This window comes from Barbatula barbatula, assembly GCF_947034865.1.
Source record: "Barbatula barbatula genome assembly, chromosome: 17".
Lineage (NCBI taxonomy): Eukaryota > Metazoa > Chordata > Actinopteri > Cypriniformes > Nemacheilidae > Barbatula > Barbatula barbatula.
Genome location: NC_136780.1, coordinates 14282771 through 14298304, shown reverse-complemented (window position 1 = coordinate 14298304; position 15534 = coordinate 14282771). Strand labels below are relative to the sequence as shown.

Here is a 15534-nt window from a genome sequence, read left to right as displayed (position 1 = left end):
TCCGTTCATGGGGCGTATTCCAGAATGATTGTAACTTGAAATCTTATCCTATCTGTTCGGCAACCATGGTAATCTCAGTTAAGACCTCATTAAGTATAGGAAAGGGTTATACAGAAGGGTCTTAACTTGACAAATAATCATATAAACCCTACAGCTGTCCTAACTTAAATGATTTAAAGCGGCCCTAACTCAGACAGTTTTGTATATCTCATGTTAATCGCACCCTTCAAATAGTGTTTAGTTTGATCACATTTATAAAAGACAGATACCACTGTACGATTATTTCCGAAAACATGTGACGCGTGTGGGGGGAGGGGCGGAACTAAAGCGCGTCCGGCATCTTTCAGCGTTGGAACCGCCGCTCCATCTCTAAATCCAGCGTGGTATCCACCGTTTATATAACATTCATCACCCAAATGCAGTAAACAAACAAACACATCTGAATGTGTGGGCATGCTCCTTCTCGCGCTCTCCATGGTTGATGCGTGCCACGTACTTTTCCGATATTGTCTAATAAGGGACTAAGAAAAGTTGTTATGAAACGGATTTTCATGTTCGAAAAAAACTTTCCGAAACCTCTACGCTGGGGGAGTGTATCGAGCACAGAAACACTACGTCATAGGTACTACTCGTTTTTTGACAAGTCAACCATGTCAAGCATGAGAAGACAACAAGTTTAACATTGTAAATAAGAATGCACGAAACACAGTGCGTGTACATGCACAGTCTTACACCGATTATGCTTAAGCTGACATACAGTATGAAAGGTCATGTAAACGCGTAAAAAACGGTTTTCTTTTATCGGGTAAAGGTCATAAGCGGCTTAAGCAAAAGCCGATCAGCTGAGGTAGTTTTTTGCCCATTACTCCGGTTCCGCGCTGCAATTAAACACCTTTACCGGTTTTCTCTCAGTTTTGTTTATGTGCGCAGTAGTAAAAGTCCCAAACGGGAGTAATAATAAAATAACGTATAAAAGTCTGCTCTCTTATGCAGTTGATGTAGAAACATCAAAATTAAGAACTATATTGCAGGTACTGCGGACATGAGGAGATATAAAAATACCGATTCTGACTATTGACAATGTCTTCACTGCACAAGAGAAACCCGGCAAACTTCCGCTTAAACGTGGTTTTCTGCGTAGCCGGTTTATTACTATGCATGTTAACATGTGAAAACCGGTTTCTTTTTAAGATGATTTTTGATAGATATCAGTTTATTTTGTGCATGTAAATGCACTCATTGTTGCACAGCCACTTTAAAAACTAACAGAAAAACCGATCACAATTGCACTGTCCAACAATGGCATTACATGAATTAATAATTGAAAATGAAGGATTTTTACTGGCTATAGTGGTTAGTAAGTAATATAAAATTTTGGTATTTCATTTATATTTATATTAATTTATACACCTATGTTATTGTATATGAATTGGATTAAATTAAATTAAAACTATCCAGCAGTTATTGATTCTTTGCTGTGTCTTCAATTATTTTATAAAAGAGAATTGTAATGTCCCAATATTATTATTCTTTCTTTAGAAAAATATATTTGAAATATAAAAATGTGAAAATTATAAATCTTTTGCCGGCCTGGAAAATGACTGCAAAAACCATCGGCTAAATGAATCCTCAATGCATCTCAGGGTAATAATTGGTTGGCATATGCCACAACAGTTTTGCAAATCCTATAGGCAAGTGGTGACAACAAAGTGAATGCAAAAATCTTACTTGCTTGATTTGTATTGTTAAATTCTTTTGTCACCGTATTGTTACATTCCAGTTTTGATAAGTTTACCATTATTCTACAATGTGGAAAAAATAACCATGAGTAAATGACCCTAAATACCATCTAAGTGACGTTATTACTCCTATTAATGGCAAAATAATTACATTTATTGACAAAATTGGGATTATATGTTGTGCTTATAATATGTGTTGTTATAAATCAGTAAAGCATTTACATTTTTACTTTTAAATGTACACATTTAGCAGAATCCATAATTTATCCAAGCTATATGTTTTTATCAGTTTGTGTGTTCCCTGAGAATTGAACCCATGATCTTTTGCTCTATACTTTAAACTATAAATGTACAGTATGAACAACATATCCTCCAATATCAGCGTTATTCATTATTCACATCACAAGTAATATAATAAATGACTACAACTATTTCAATTCTGCATCTCTTTATTTGTGTTTCATAATGTATTGAACCAAAAACTGAAGTTTGGCTTGACAGAGAAGCACAAGTTGCTGTCAAATGCAGATTCCTAGATGGAGAACAGCTTTTTCACAAACTGTATATACTGTTCTAGTATCACTTTCGTTGATATAACCAGAGGACTGTTTGTGTTCGTGCGTATTAATTTCATTAATGTTTAATGCTAGGAACAAACACGTTGCTTTATTTTTGACATTTTTACAAAATGAAACATTCCAGATATTATGCTTGTTCGCTCTATTGTTGTTATTCTGTTGTGTATTGTCGCTGTCTTCTACTTCCTCCTTTCAACCCGTCTAAAGCATGACACTTGTCTTAACCAGTAAGCTGTTCCCAATCATGAACCAATGAAAGTGGAAGGTGTACTTTCCAAACTGCACTATGGGGTACTTGGATTTGATTGACAGCTCTTAAAGGGGCCGCTTAAAGGTGCTGTTGTTACTCTTGTCACTAATGTTAATCAAAGAACTAAGGAAAAGAAGAAATTAGTCAGATTTTGTAGTTTTAATGAGGATTCATGTCGCAATAAAGACTGTAAAGGGTTTGAGAACTTCAATATCATAAAATTATGCATAAAATTATGCTGTTAAAGAAATGTGTTGTTTCTACATTAATTTGGAGATAAAATGTAAAATTAGATTGTAAAAGTATATTTGTGTGATTTACTAGATTGTTATTACTTTAATACAGCACTAAAGTAAACATGTTAAACAAAATAAATAGTGTTTGTTTAATTTCACTATACATGAGTGCAAAAAGGGTGTGATTAAACGTGATAAAAATATGTTTTATATGTTGAGAGCCTTATTATTAACATAAAATACACTCTGTCCGGAATGTTATAAGAAAACACGACTACAATTACAAACAAGAAATCCTTTTATTATATGCTGTTTGAATCTTCCTTGGAATCAATATGGAATTTCATTGGAAGTGGGTGGGTTAAATATACTAGAGGTTGCTAACCAAAACAAGCTGAACGTTTTTTTGTAGTTTGCTGAAACCAGATGGTTCACTTCATTATGCAAAAATTCTTGTTAAGGGAAGTTCAAGTTCATTTATTTATAGAGCACACTTGAAACAACCACAAGACTGACCAGAGTGCTGTACTTTGGAATGAATAATCAAAAACACAAACTGAAATAAAAAAGCAATTCAATAAAAAATCTGAGGAAAACTGATCAGCATCCAAAGGGCGCAGAAATAAGCATAAAAATACAAAATAAAATTGAATAAAAGTAGGTTATTGAAGGCAAGATCAAACAAGTATGTTTTCAAGCTAGATTAAAAAATGGGAAGAGAAGGTGCCACTCTGATCTCAAGTGGCAGATTGTTTCACAGTAGAGGACCAGCCACTGAAAAAGCTCGATCTCCTCAACATTTCTGGACTGGGGGACTAAAAGGAGTTGCCTTTCTGTCGGCTCCCTCCATCAGGGAACGGCGGTTACATACGTAACCGAGACGATTTTGAGTGCAGGAACGTAGGCTTTTAATGTGGGTATAAAAGTGCAGCAGCTCTGACAAACATCTCTAACATTGTAGAGTTTCAAAAGTGTTTGATATTAGAGAGCAGTCAGAGTTTGTTGAAGCTGGAGCCAATTACAGAGGAGATATGCTTGTCCAATTTTAATGACTAATCAAAGTGGACACTCAAATTGCGCACACGAAAAGCTGATAAGCTGCCCAGGTCTTTGCTGTAGGCCTGAGAATGAGCAGACGTGCTAAAAATAATCACCTCTGTTTCATCTTCATTTGACATCAAAAAATGTTGACCTAGCCAGATTTTAGCCTAATCTATGCACCATATTGGGATACTGAGAGCAGGATCATTCCAGTTAATGTGTAGATAAATGTGGGTATCGTCAGCATAAAAATTAAAGGACATACCATGCCTTCTAGAAATGGAGCCAATGGGAAGCATGTACAGGGAGGGATTTCGATAACCTTGGCACTAACCACTGCTCCACTTAAGCAGGTCAAACCCAGATGCAGAGGAAATAACCAAGAGGCTCAGAGTCTGACTCTTAAAGTTCTTTACTCAAAATAAAAACACTTAAAAAAACAAAAGTCTTAGAGGCTCCATTTAACTGGAACTTACCACAGCGGAACTCAAGAAGGCACTCATTGGAAGGAAATACAAAATAGGTCCAAACAGAAAACCTATGCTTAAATGTCAGGCAAGAGAGAAATTCAAAGCAACGCTCAACAGAAGACAGCAAAATCTCTAACCAAAAATCCTTGGCAGCGTCATTCTCAAACAGACTTTAGGACTAAACAAGAACCATAGACAGTGAGTCATTTAAATAAGGTTGTCAATTTGGAGAGATCCAATACAGGTGTGCTACAAGTCTCTAATAAAGAGGTGATCTGGGGTTGAAGTACTCCATCCAGTGGTGAAACCAGGGGATCTCAGACAGAACATTACAGACATCAGACTCTAGTCGAGATTTTAAAATAGAATGGTTCACGGTATTGATATTACCAATAATGTCTTTGAGTGATTGTAAAATAATGGCTTCAAATACATCCCAAGAAACAGGATGCAGAGAGAACGGAGAAGGTACAATATGGAGAGTTTACTTTGGGTCTCAAATTTGAGATTTTTCCAATGAAGTGGAAGAAGCTTTCACACAGAGCATCAGAAGCACCAGCCAGAGTGTTGTCAGTTGTCACGATAGGAAACACATAGATTCATTCACGGGGTAACAAGCAGGTTTATAGAGCAGAAACACACAGATTGAGGCTTAGAGAGTCCAACAGCGTCGGGTACTGCAAGGCCAACTGGAGACCCCAGTGTACGGCAGCGCCAGCAGAGATGGGAAACGGACATCAGACCAGCCACGGGGAGACCCAGTGAGCGCTGGTGATGGCAGCAGGGTAATCAGTGGTCCTGTGTGGAGTCCTTGCCGGGGTCCGCTCTTCCGGTACCGCAGCAAGGGGTGAGTCAGCAGACGGTGGAGTAGTCTAAGTGAGGACCAGTGACCCAGAGAGACCACGAAGCCTGCTGTGGGTGGCGCCGGGGTTAGCGGGGCAAATTCCCAGTACGGGTGGGGTGACAGAGTAAATGGGGGCGAGTATTCCACGTAAAAGGTAATCCACAACGACATACACTCACTCGACAAGGCAACCCAGGGGGCAAGGCAAGGCCAGACATGAGCTGGGGGTAGACTGATAAGTTGACAAACTATCTTTAAATAACTGAAATTAAATATGAGATTTATCTTTCTTCCATTTGCCCTGCCTTTCTACATGCTTGACGTAAAAGACGGGTGTCAGAGTTTTGCCACTGTGCTGGCTTATATTTGTGCTTATAAAGATTGAGCGCAGCAGTGACATCTAAAACATCCTGCCAGGCAGAGTTTAAAGGTGTTATGGAACTGAAGGAGAAGAACCCAAGCGCAGGCAGCGGGGATGAAGGGGTAACAGGATTTTAATAAATAATAACACAGGAAACAAAACAAAAACCCACAAGGGGGTAAAAAGCAGAGTACACAATAAACTGATAACTAAACTCTCAACAAGAACTTAACTATAAAACACTAAGACTAAAACTAAACACTAAGACTAAAACTAAACACTAAGACTAAAACTAAACACTAAGACTAAAACTAAACACTAAGACTAAAACTAAACACTAAGACTAAAACTAAACACTAAGACTAAAACTAAACACTAAGACTAAAACTAAACACTAAGACTAAAACTAAACACTAAGACTAAAACTAAACACTAAGACTAAAACTAAACACTAAGACTAAAACTAAACACTAAGACTAAAACTAAACACTAAGACTAAAACTAAACACTAAGACTAAAACTAAACACTAAGACTAAAACTAAACACTAAGACTAAAACTAAACACTAAGACTAAAACTAAACACTAAGACTAAAACTAAACACTAAGACTAAAACTAAACACTAAGACTAAAACTAAACACTAAGACTAAAACTAAACACTAAGACTAAAACTAAACACTAAGACTAAAACTAAACACTAACACAGACACAGACTAGAATATACTTAAAAGTATTTCTCAAGACCAAGGTAATACAGAGCAGGAACAATATACAACGAACCAGCACAAGACAATAGACAAGAGGGCATTAAATAGGGAGACTAACAAAGGAGATGACGATGGGCAGGTGTGGGTAATGAGACACAGGAGGAAAGCTATACTAGGAACGAGAGGGGCGGGGCCAAATGACGAGACTGGAGAGAACGCATATTATGTCCTGATTGACAATAATATGTTTCTCTCCACATAAAACACAAGACTTTGTCATGAATCTGCCCCAAGACCAAGAATAGACATGACATGAAGGCAGACTCATGACAAAAGGACTCTGGAAACAATAGCTTTGTACTTGTAAACACTTTGTACTTGTGTATAATTATTGATTCTTTGGGAATTAGTCAAGTTTTTTTATTAGTCCTGGGATATTGATACTGCTACTCCAGGAATCACTGGATTTTGCAGACGCACTACCTTATGGAAGGAGAGAGAGAGATACTCAAGACCACGTTTCAGAGTATCTGTGCTTTATTCATGACCATGATTAAATGAACTGGACAGTCAAAATTCTATTTAAATTCTATGTATTTTTTTAACACTGAGGAACAGCAACTTATATCTTCAACTCACTCCTCCCGTTTAAATGAACTTGATGACTCTGGAGAGCCGTCGGAGGATGAAAAAAACCCTGACGCTCTGCTTCCGGACAGTTTAGACTGGAGGTCATCTGAGGTCAGTTTCATCTGGTCTTCTGTCTCTTTCAGGACTTTGATGTGTGTGATGAATAGAAGGTAGAAAAGCAATCCGGACAGCATGAAGACAGCTCCTGCGGCTGCCAGAAGGCCTGTGGTGGTGAAGGAGAAATGGCTGCATGAACATAAGCAGGGCAGGAGGATCATGAGCAGAGGGAGCAGGAGAAGCAGAAGACCTCCCCCCATCAGATGCAGAGCTCTGGCCTGCAGGGTCTCTGTGTGACACAGGCCGTCTTTAACCACCGCGCTCGCTTCTGCGACCACGTCCATCTGCTCTGATATCGCTGTGAATAAAACGGCATAGTGAACCAATGCACAATTATATGGTTAGATGTACAAATGCAATGTGTCTTAATTGTTTTCTTACAGTATATAGCACAATGACATGCATACACTTTAAAGTGCGGTCAGAATAGTACTGGTTGTTAAAGCTGCAGTTTGTAAAAACCACCGCTAGAGGGCGCACAATCAAAACAACAACAATGGCGTAGCTTGATGCGCTGTGACAGAGTGTGGAATGATGGGACCTGTTGACTTCAAGTCCACCCCTGATGGCCATCAATCAGACGAGAAATCATGTTTGCAGACGAGGTAAAGTAATAAAGTTTTATAAATGTTGCGTATAACTGTGGTCTGTCAATAAGTGACTGCTCAAAACAAGCTAGTCGCTTGCTAGACGCTACACACTACTTCCCCATTTGTCCACGACACTTCTACGTCAGTAAAGGTGGTAACAAAGAGTCACGCGGATAAGGCGACTGCACAGCCCTGTGTCAATGTTTAGAATGTCGATTTTCTCATGATTTACATGATGTAGTTGGAAACATTTGAGATATTAGAAGTACTCATCTGAACAAAATATATAATACTGGCCTAGTGGTTTTTGGATATTTAACTGCAAAATTGTTACAAACTGCACCTTTAAATGCTGTTTGCAAGTCATGTAGTCTTGAGCCACGTACCAGCTGGCATGGATCGGCACGAAGTGGAACGATTAAGCAACGAGAACGATTCAGCGCGATGGTGGAAAAACACTCCATCAAGCTGCTCATATCCTGCAATTACTTTACAGATGTACATAAAACTTCAAACATATCTGATATTCTTTGAGTTGCTCAGTAATCCTGTATTCCTGCATTCCTAAGGAAGATAACTCCCCCAATTTCATAAACTGATGAACTCACAAAACATTCACTCTTCTGACCAAAGCCCTGTTCTTACAATGTTGTGTCTGTCTGTGTGTGCATATTTTAGACTCTGATAAATATCTTCGAATATATTCCTTTGGTCTCTGCCTCTATACTGTGTTGCTCAAAAATGTGATGGCATCATTCCGACATCTGAAAGTCTTTAGGAATTCCCCAAAACAGAGGTTCAAACATAAACAGAACCACCATCAATGCTGTGTGACTGGGATAAATTATTCTTCGTTGGGCCATTTTTTGAAGTCGTACCAGTCTGTGAGTCGCTGATGTTCCTCTGTCCATGCTCTCTGCTCTCTTCAGACTGCAGAAGTGTGAGTTCAGCTGTCAGAGCCTCATGGTCAGAATATGGAAAGGGTTTACCAGCCACTGAACCTTTGGTTGTGGACAGCGACTCACATTTCATGCTTACTTTCTTGGAGCCCTGCACGAGAAAATGAACATTAGCAGTATGAGATTGGATTTGTTTCAGGGAATCTGAAATCTGTTCTTTCTGTTCAGATGATTTCAAATCATTGATTTATTTAATCCCTTAAACAGACCTGCATCTGCATGGTATTAAAATAATAATTACTGTATTTACACAGTATTTTATTTACAGTTATTTTGCATTTTGTATTTTAATTTGAATTGTTTTGTGTTAAAGTGACAGTTCATCCAAAAATGTAGAATTCTGTCATGAATAACTCGTTCTCTAAATTTATTTGTTTGGTTTATCACAGAGAAAGATATTTGGACGACTGCTTGTAACCAAACCGTTCTTGGCCTCCATTGACTACCATAGTAGGAAAAATAATGGTAGTCAATAGTGCCCCAGAACTGTTTGTTTTCCTACATTCTTCAAATGATCTTCTTTTGTGTTCAACAGAACAATGAAATGTATAAAGCAATTTTTCCTACATTGGTATCCTTTAAAATAAATCTGTAGAACCAGCTGTGTTTTTACCTTTTAAATAAAAGTGTAATTTCGATTGTTTTACCTTCATGAGAATGTAGTCAATCCTGATGCCTTTCTCAAAAGGAATGAGATCTTGCTTTTTTGTAAAGTGGTTCACTGCTATCAGTGTGTGGCCATCTTCACATCCCTGCCAAACACAGTAAAACAATTCTGATATACATCGCAAACGAATGTATATGCAAAATGACATGAGCTCACATCAAATGTGTCCGTTTCAGTATAGCAGTCTCTGAGTCCAGTGTGAGCTCTGATGAGACGATTCCCAAGATCCTGAGGGTGCATGTTCAAATCCCCTCCCAGAATCACCACATCTGCTCCACACGATGTGTGTCTAACAGACATGTACAGTAGTGAATATGACGCCGCTGTTAACATCTCACTTTTCTCTTTTTTTTGCCTGCTAACCTACATGAAACACTTCTCTCTTACCGCACGAACTGCAGTAGTTCCCACGACTGCACTATTCTGTGAGGCAGGTATTCATCTTGCGCCCTGGAGTACTCTGCATGTAACTGAGAGGAAAAGAGTATCATTACTCTTCTGTAGTATCAAAGCGCATCATCTTTAGTTACACACGGGAATAAACCCAAACAGGATGTGAAAACATGCACGAACAACGTTACTGCTGTGTTCACACCAAACGCGAACAATCGCCTTCCACGCTGTTTATTGCTCGTGGGAAAAGTTCGTTATTTTCGTGTGAGTGACGAAAAAAACATCACGTGAATGGGAGTGTCTTTAAGTGTCCGGACCCGTCAAACAGCAGGTGTCAATGAGCTCTTCGTGCAAAGTTCTCACTTGAATTTAAATTTGAACGCGCGTCGATTCGTGTCAATCCCATCACCTGCCACGAGTTTGCATCTATTCGCCGACTTTTTATGTAATTTACTCGTGCAAATCGCTTAATTCGCGTTTGGTGTGAGCCCAGCATAATAAGCCTTTGAGATATTAGCAGTAAAAAAGATGAGACCACTTCTGCAGACGTAAACTATGCAGAACCAACACTGGTCTAGGAGAACTTCCTGTTTCAGTTTTTAAACATTACACAAAGGTTAGCACAAAATGCAACCAACAGAATATGTTAAACAAACATCTTTAAGATTTAATTATATATATATATGTAAGATAAAAAAAAGTATATTATTAAATAAATAACAACTGAAACCGGTGGTCTATAAGGGCAAAAGCAAAAAATACCCTTCTTGAGGTACATTTATTAATTTTAGGTGTTTGCAAACTTACGTGTGTAACGTAGACGTGCGCCTTCAATCCAAACACGTCTACAACGACCAATCCGACCGCTTTACCCCCAAACCAGTCTCCATGGCGAAGCTCAAAGAACAGATGAACATGTCGTTCATTAAACTGTGTCTGTGTATGAATCACTGTACATACTACCTCAACTAGATTTAGCTGCATTACACTTCAGTGTCATTCACACTCTATTATAAGCTTAGGACACACTCATTAAAGTATGTCAGAAATACGCAATGTCTCCTGCAACGTCTGGACTGAGTCTTTTCTTAGAAGCTCAAAGGCCTTTAATAAACACACATACAGTGATAATTACAGTACTATGTACAGTCATTATCAGAAAATAAACCAGACAGTGTGAGCAGGTCTAGTTTCACCCTGTTGGCCGACTGTACATTATTCTGTGTATTAAACGTAAAATACTACTTTGGGTTTTGTTCAAATTCAAATTTGGAAATGTTCAGATTACACTTTTGTGTTATCATTGACAATCCAAGAAAGTATCGTTTAAAAAAAAACACTGCCATGATAATTCTGAGATACATCAATATATAACATAATGAATAGAAGTAGCTATATTATATACAGGAAATCAGCATTTCAACCTTGATCTTACCATATATGGATAGCCATTGAGCGAGTACTGGTAGAGCAGGGCATCTTGGATTCGGTGTCTGGAGAACACAGCAAGACCACTGCCAATAACGCCGCTGCAAAAACAGTATCGGATATAAGAATGTAAGCAATAAAAGATAAATAAATATCTCTTGCTGCGCTCTCTTCTATGAACACACACACGCCAACAGTCACAAAGCTCGTATTGCAAATACTTTGAAAGCCTTGTGTGTGACTTTCTAAAGACTTCATTAGCGTAACAGAAGAACACTATATTAGTTTTGAGAAAGATGCATATGGCTCAAGAAATAGGCTGGGTCCATTTTTTACACTCCTTCATAAGTGCTCATCTCCTACAATTCAAGGTATCATGCAGCTCAAACCGTGAAACAAGTTACATGGCAAAATGTGATATTTACATTGCATTAAAGGGACAGTTCACCCAAAAATCTAAATTCTGTCACCCTTTACTCACCATCAGATTGTTCCAAACCTGTATGAATTCCATTGTTCCTCCAAATACAAAAGAAGATATTCGGAAGAATGCTCGAAACCAAACAGATCTAATCCCCCATGGACTGCTATAGTTTTTTTCCCAACCATAGCAGTGAATGGGGATGAGATCTGTTGGGTTAGTGACATGCTTCTTAATATCTTCTTTTGTATTTGGAGGAACAATGGAATTTATACAGGTTTGGAAAGAATCGGATGGCGAGTAAATGATGACAGAGTTTTCCTTATTGGGTGAACTATTCCTTTAAAGTAGAAATACATAACTTGAAAAAAGTACATCAGTGTTAAACAGTCTCCTCATATTACCCTAAATCACAAAAGTAAGCTTAGATTGATTCATAAATTGCACAATTAAGCCAAATAAAGATAAGGAGGTACAGTCACCTGCATTTTGATGTTCTGAAAATAGATGGTGGTACATGAGCGAAAGGTACAGTACAGTTTTTTCAAACACACCGCCTTACTTTAAATAATTATGAACACTAATAATGTTAATAGTCAAATGTAATTCCTATTTACGGCATAGTTTTCAGCAATAACTGTCGATAGTAAGCTTGTTGATAAGGCAAACACCAAGCCTCAAACATAAAAAGATGCAAACCCAGCCTTGACTGCCTGCCTTATAATAGATATGTTTTCTTGTCTCATAATGATAAGACAACAGCTAAAGGTCGACTGCACTCGGTAGAAGCCATAATAACCAGGTGCTGTCTCAAATGAAGATATCCCAGTTTCACTCTCTGCTTTCTTTCATGTAAAGATTATTTTTATAGAGAAAGTATAATTTGGGGGTTTATTTTACACCTATTTTGGCCCTCAAGTCTCTTCGTCTCAAATGAAAAAAATAATAAAGAATGTACACTAATCCTCTCTCTTTCTCTTAACATGTAGTGTTCTAAGCTTTTGTATTAACACCAAATGTTTTATTGCTCTTGTATGACATATTGCTCCCTGAACTCTTTGTAAATCGCTTTGGATAAAAGCATCTGCTGACTCAATGTAAATGTGTGAGAGAGCGTCTAGCCACTTAATCATGGGGCAGAAGGTTTCAAGAGTCTTTCTTTTAAAATCCCAATGTGTTTGAAGTTGAAAGCAACATTCAATGCCCCCCATGTCGCTGCGAGTTGAACTGACCTTTTAAAATAGTGAGCGTACGGATGACAGCTGGAGAGCTTTCTCTTCAAGAACAGGAAATCTCTCTCGCTCCACACCTAAAAAAAGCATCAGACAAACTCAGGATTTACGCACAAGTACAGTTAGGTTTGTAATGTGGGGATGGCTATTATTGTTAATCTTTTAATACAGTGCCTTGTGATAAGTGACATCATTAGGATTTTTTTTGTCATAACCAGACACGACAAGTAATAAGAATTACGATATGTTACGGTATTACGAAACATGAAAACATTTAAAGGTTTGTTTACAACAGATTTACCAAAAACCGATAGACTTTGGAAGAAGAAACAAATACAACAATGGCGGATTACATGGGTTTTTTTGTGCTGCGCAATAGTTTGTTAACGCTTCTCCAGCAAAGTGTAGATTTACTACACCAGTGCTAGAACCACCAGCGGAGACAAATTGTTTATCTACAGCAAAATCGTAACACTCATTCACGGCGACGAAGGGTTTTTGGATCAGACCTAGGAGGACGAAAAGATGGAAGGAAACTTTTGAATGTCCAAACTTTTCGCCATCTTGTTTGTATATGTGCGCACGCTTCTCTTCACTATGAATGAGGAGAAATGCAGCGCTCTGTATTGTATGGTCTCTTTAGCGACGGAAGTCCGCCTTACAATAAACTGTCAATCAATCATCAGGGACTCTGGTATTTTTTCTTTACAAAGTGATGTCGCCAACTACTGGCGTTGCATGCGTAATACAGTGTTTTAGTCATTTTGGGGGATCCGTGTAAACACGGATTGTTATGACAACGCTGTGGTGTGTACGTGAAACTTTTCAGAAAAAACTCAAAGGAAAAACTTTGCCGTTTTTCATCGAGGAAACGTGGCCTGAGCCTCCCTATTGATGTGATAAAACTGTTCCATTGGAGTCAACGGAGTTGACGCAACTCTCTCTCTCTCAATGGCTCTGGTTCCACATAACTGCACATCAAACCCTAAACGTGTTCTGATTGGTTTTGATTGTTTGCCGCCGAGGAGCATTTTAATGTAGAAAATGACTTGTTCTGTAGTTTATGGTTAGAATAGGGTGCAAGTTTTTTGTATGGTTTAGAGTCTGAAGAAAGACTGAAGCGAACAATGTAACTCACTTCCTGTAACAGCGCGATGTCATGCTGCTCGCTAGCGATTAAATCTCCAATCATCTCATACCGCTGTGCACAATGTTGACTGGAGAATCGAATTCCCCTGAAAAACACCGGAAAAGATCAGAAACACAAAACCAGTAACTATTGTCTGACGTTTGACCCCTAACCCATCCTGAAAACTCCAGTCACACCACAACAGCACATTTACACACATGCAGCATTATACTTCACACAGCTGACCTCTGACACCATAAGATACATGGCTCAGTGTGCTTTAAAAAAAAACGCTGTGTCATCAAAATAAGTGCACATGTAGAAAGCCACATATTTCATTTTCAGCCGTACAATCACACTGAAGTTTGGGCTGTTGTTTGGAAACATGGTGCTGACAGTGCTGGCATCAGCAGCGCGGGAGGCCCAGACTGCACATCATGTGACTGCTGCAGTCTCACGTCAGCTCACGTGCTTCCACCTTCACACCGTACTTACACACATCACTGCCAAACAAAATATGTATTTAGCTAAAGCTCATAAAATCATCAAAAATACGCTACCTTACATTTACAGCAAGCTTAATATTTTTCTAAAGCGCATTTAAAACCACCGCAGTTGTACAAAAAAGTCATAAAATGAACATCAGTGATAAAAAGTCAAAAATAAATGAGGAAAAGTCAAAAATAAAGCAAAGATTTCACACCCGATTCATTTTCTGTTAAACAAACATTTAGTCTTATGCAGCACAGAGATTCTTTAAACCAGTTTTGACATCACAGACCGATGCATATATGCATATTTATCAAATATTTAATACAATGTTTAGACACAAATAAAACCGACTAAATCTAAAACAATCAACTTGCCTTTATACTTACTACACTTTTAGCACAATGAAAGTTAAGCTTCCTAAGGAAAGCAAAGGCAAACTCATAAAATATTCATACTGATATATGACGCAAGCTAGGCTTCCGCAGTTGACAATACGTATTATTAAACATTCCGTTTGACGTATTATGGGATGCCGAGGAAGCATCAACGGAGCTCACCAGCAGTTGAGAGAGAAGACGCGCAGTTTGTCAGGTACCGGACGCTCTGTTGCCATGGTGCCGCTGCGGCTTCAGTCAGCTCCTGTAAGCCAAAGTTATTTGAGTGCGCTTATTTGAGCTGCTGTAATGCGCGCGCATACACAACTGAGCGCGACTTCCTTCTGACCTGCGCAGATCGATCGCCGCGTGATATCCCGGTAGCGCGAGAGGGACTGAAAGGTACAGCTTTACGAATCGCTCTCGCGGTGTTTTGATGTCATTCGACGATTGGTCTGCGCAGCACCGCATGACTTGAAGTCACATGCACACGCGCGCCGCTCAAAGGGGCGGATTTAAAAACTGACCCACAAAGCAAATTCAAGTTACACGGAACCAAACTTTTCTTTATTTCACGCAAACAGGCGAAACGGTCATTTTAATATAGTTAATCTACTAATCCATTACATGGAAATGTGGGTTTTATTCACGTCTGTGACCTTAATACCTGCTGCCACTCAAATCGATGCTCCGCGCTCGATACAAACTCCTTTCCTGAGCGCCCGACGGCGTTCTTTCAATGACGGATCGATGATCGTCATCGTCCAGTGAAATGACCTCCACTGTATCCACTGTCTAACATTACGCAGCGCAAAGTAGCCCGCGCGCATGACACTGGATGCAAACACCTGCAGGGATTGTGGGTAACGTAGTCC

At 38.8% G+C, this 15534-nt stretch overlaps 1 protein-coding gene across 4 annotated transcripts; it reads right to left on the bottom strand.

Annotated features, from left to right (window-relative positions):
- Positions 1-4241: 4241 nt before the first annotated feature.
- smpd2a (sphingomyelin phosphodiesterase 2a) lies at positions 4242-15471 on the bottom strand. 4 transcript variants are annotated; one of them, XM_079477526.1, is made up of 11 exons: positions 15327-15466; positions 14843-14924; positions 13803-13899; positions 12665-12741; positions 11019-11112; positions 10391-10480; positions 9578-9660; positions 9347-9479; positions 9171-9275; positions 8443-8614; positions 5635-7272 (listed from the first exon to the last, which is right to left on the bottom strand). In XM_079477526.1, exons 2-11 carry the CDS (start codon positions 14896-14898, stop codon positions 6863-6865), a joined length of 1317 nt encoding a protein of 438 aa, XP_079333652.1. In that variant the 5' UTR covers positions 14899-14924; positions 15327-15466; the 3' UTR covers positions 5635-6862. The 4 variants fall into 4 exon arrangements, with proteins under 4 accessions (XP_079333651.1, XP_079333652.1, XP_079333653.1 ...); XM_079477525.1 differs by lacking the exon at positions 15327-15466 and having other exon boundaries at positions 4242-7272; positions 14843-14967; XM_079477527.1 differs by lacking the exon at positions 14843-14924 and having other exon boundaries at positions 5642-7272; positions 15327-15471.
- Positions 15472-15534: the final 63 nt, after the last annotated feature.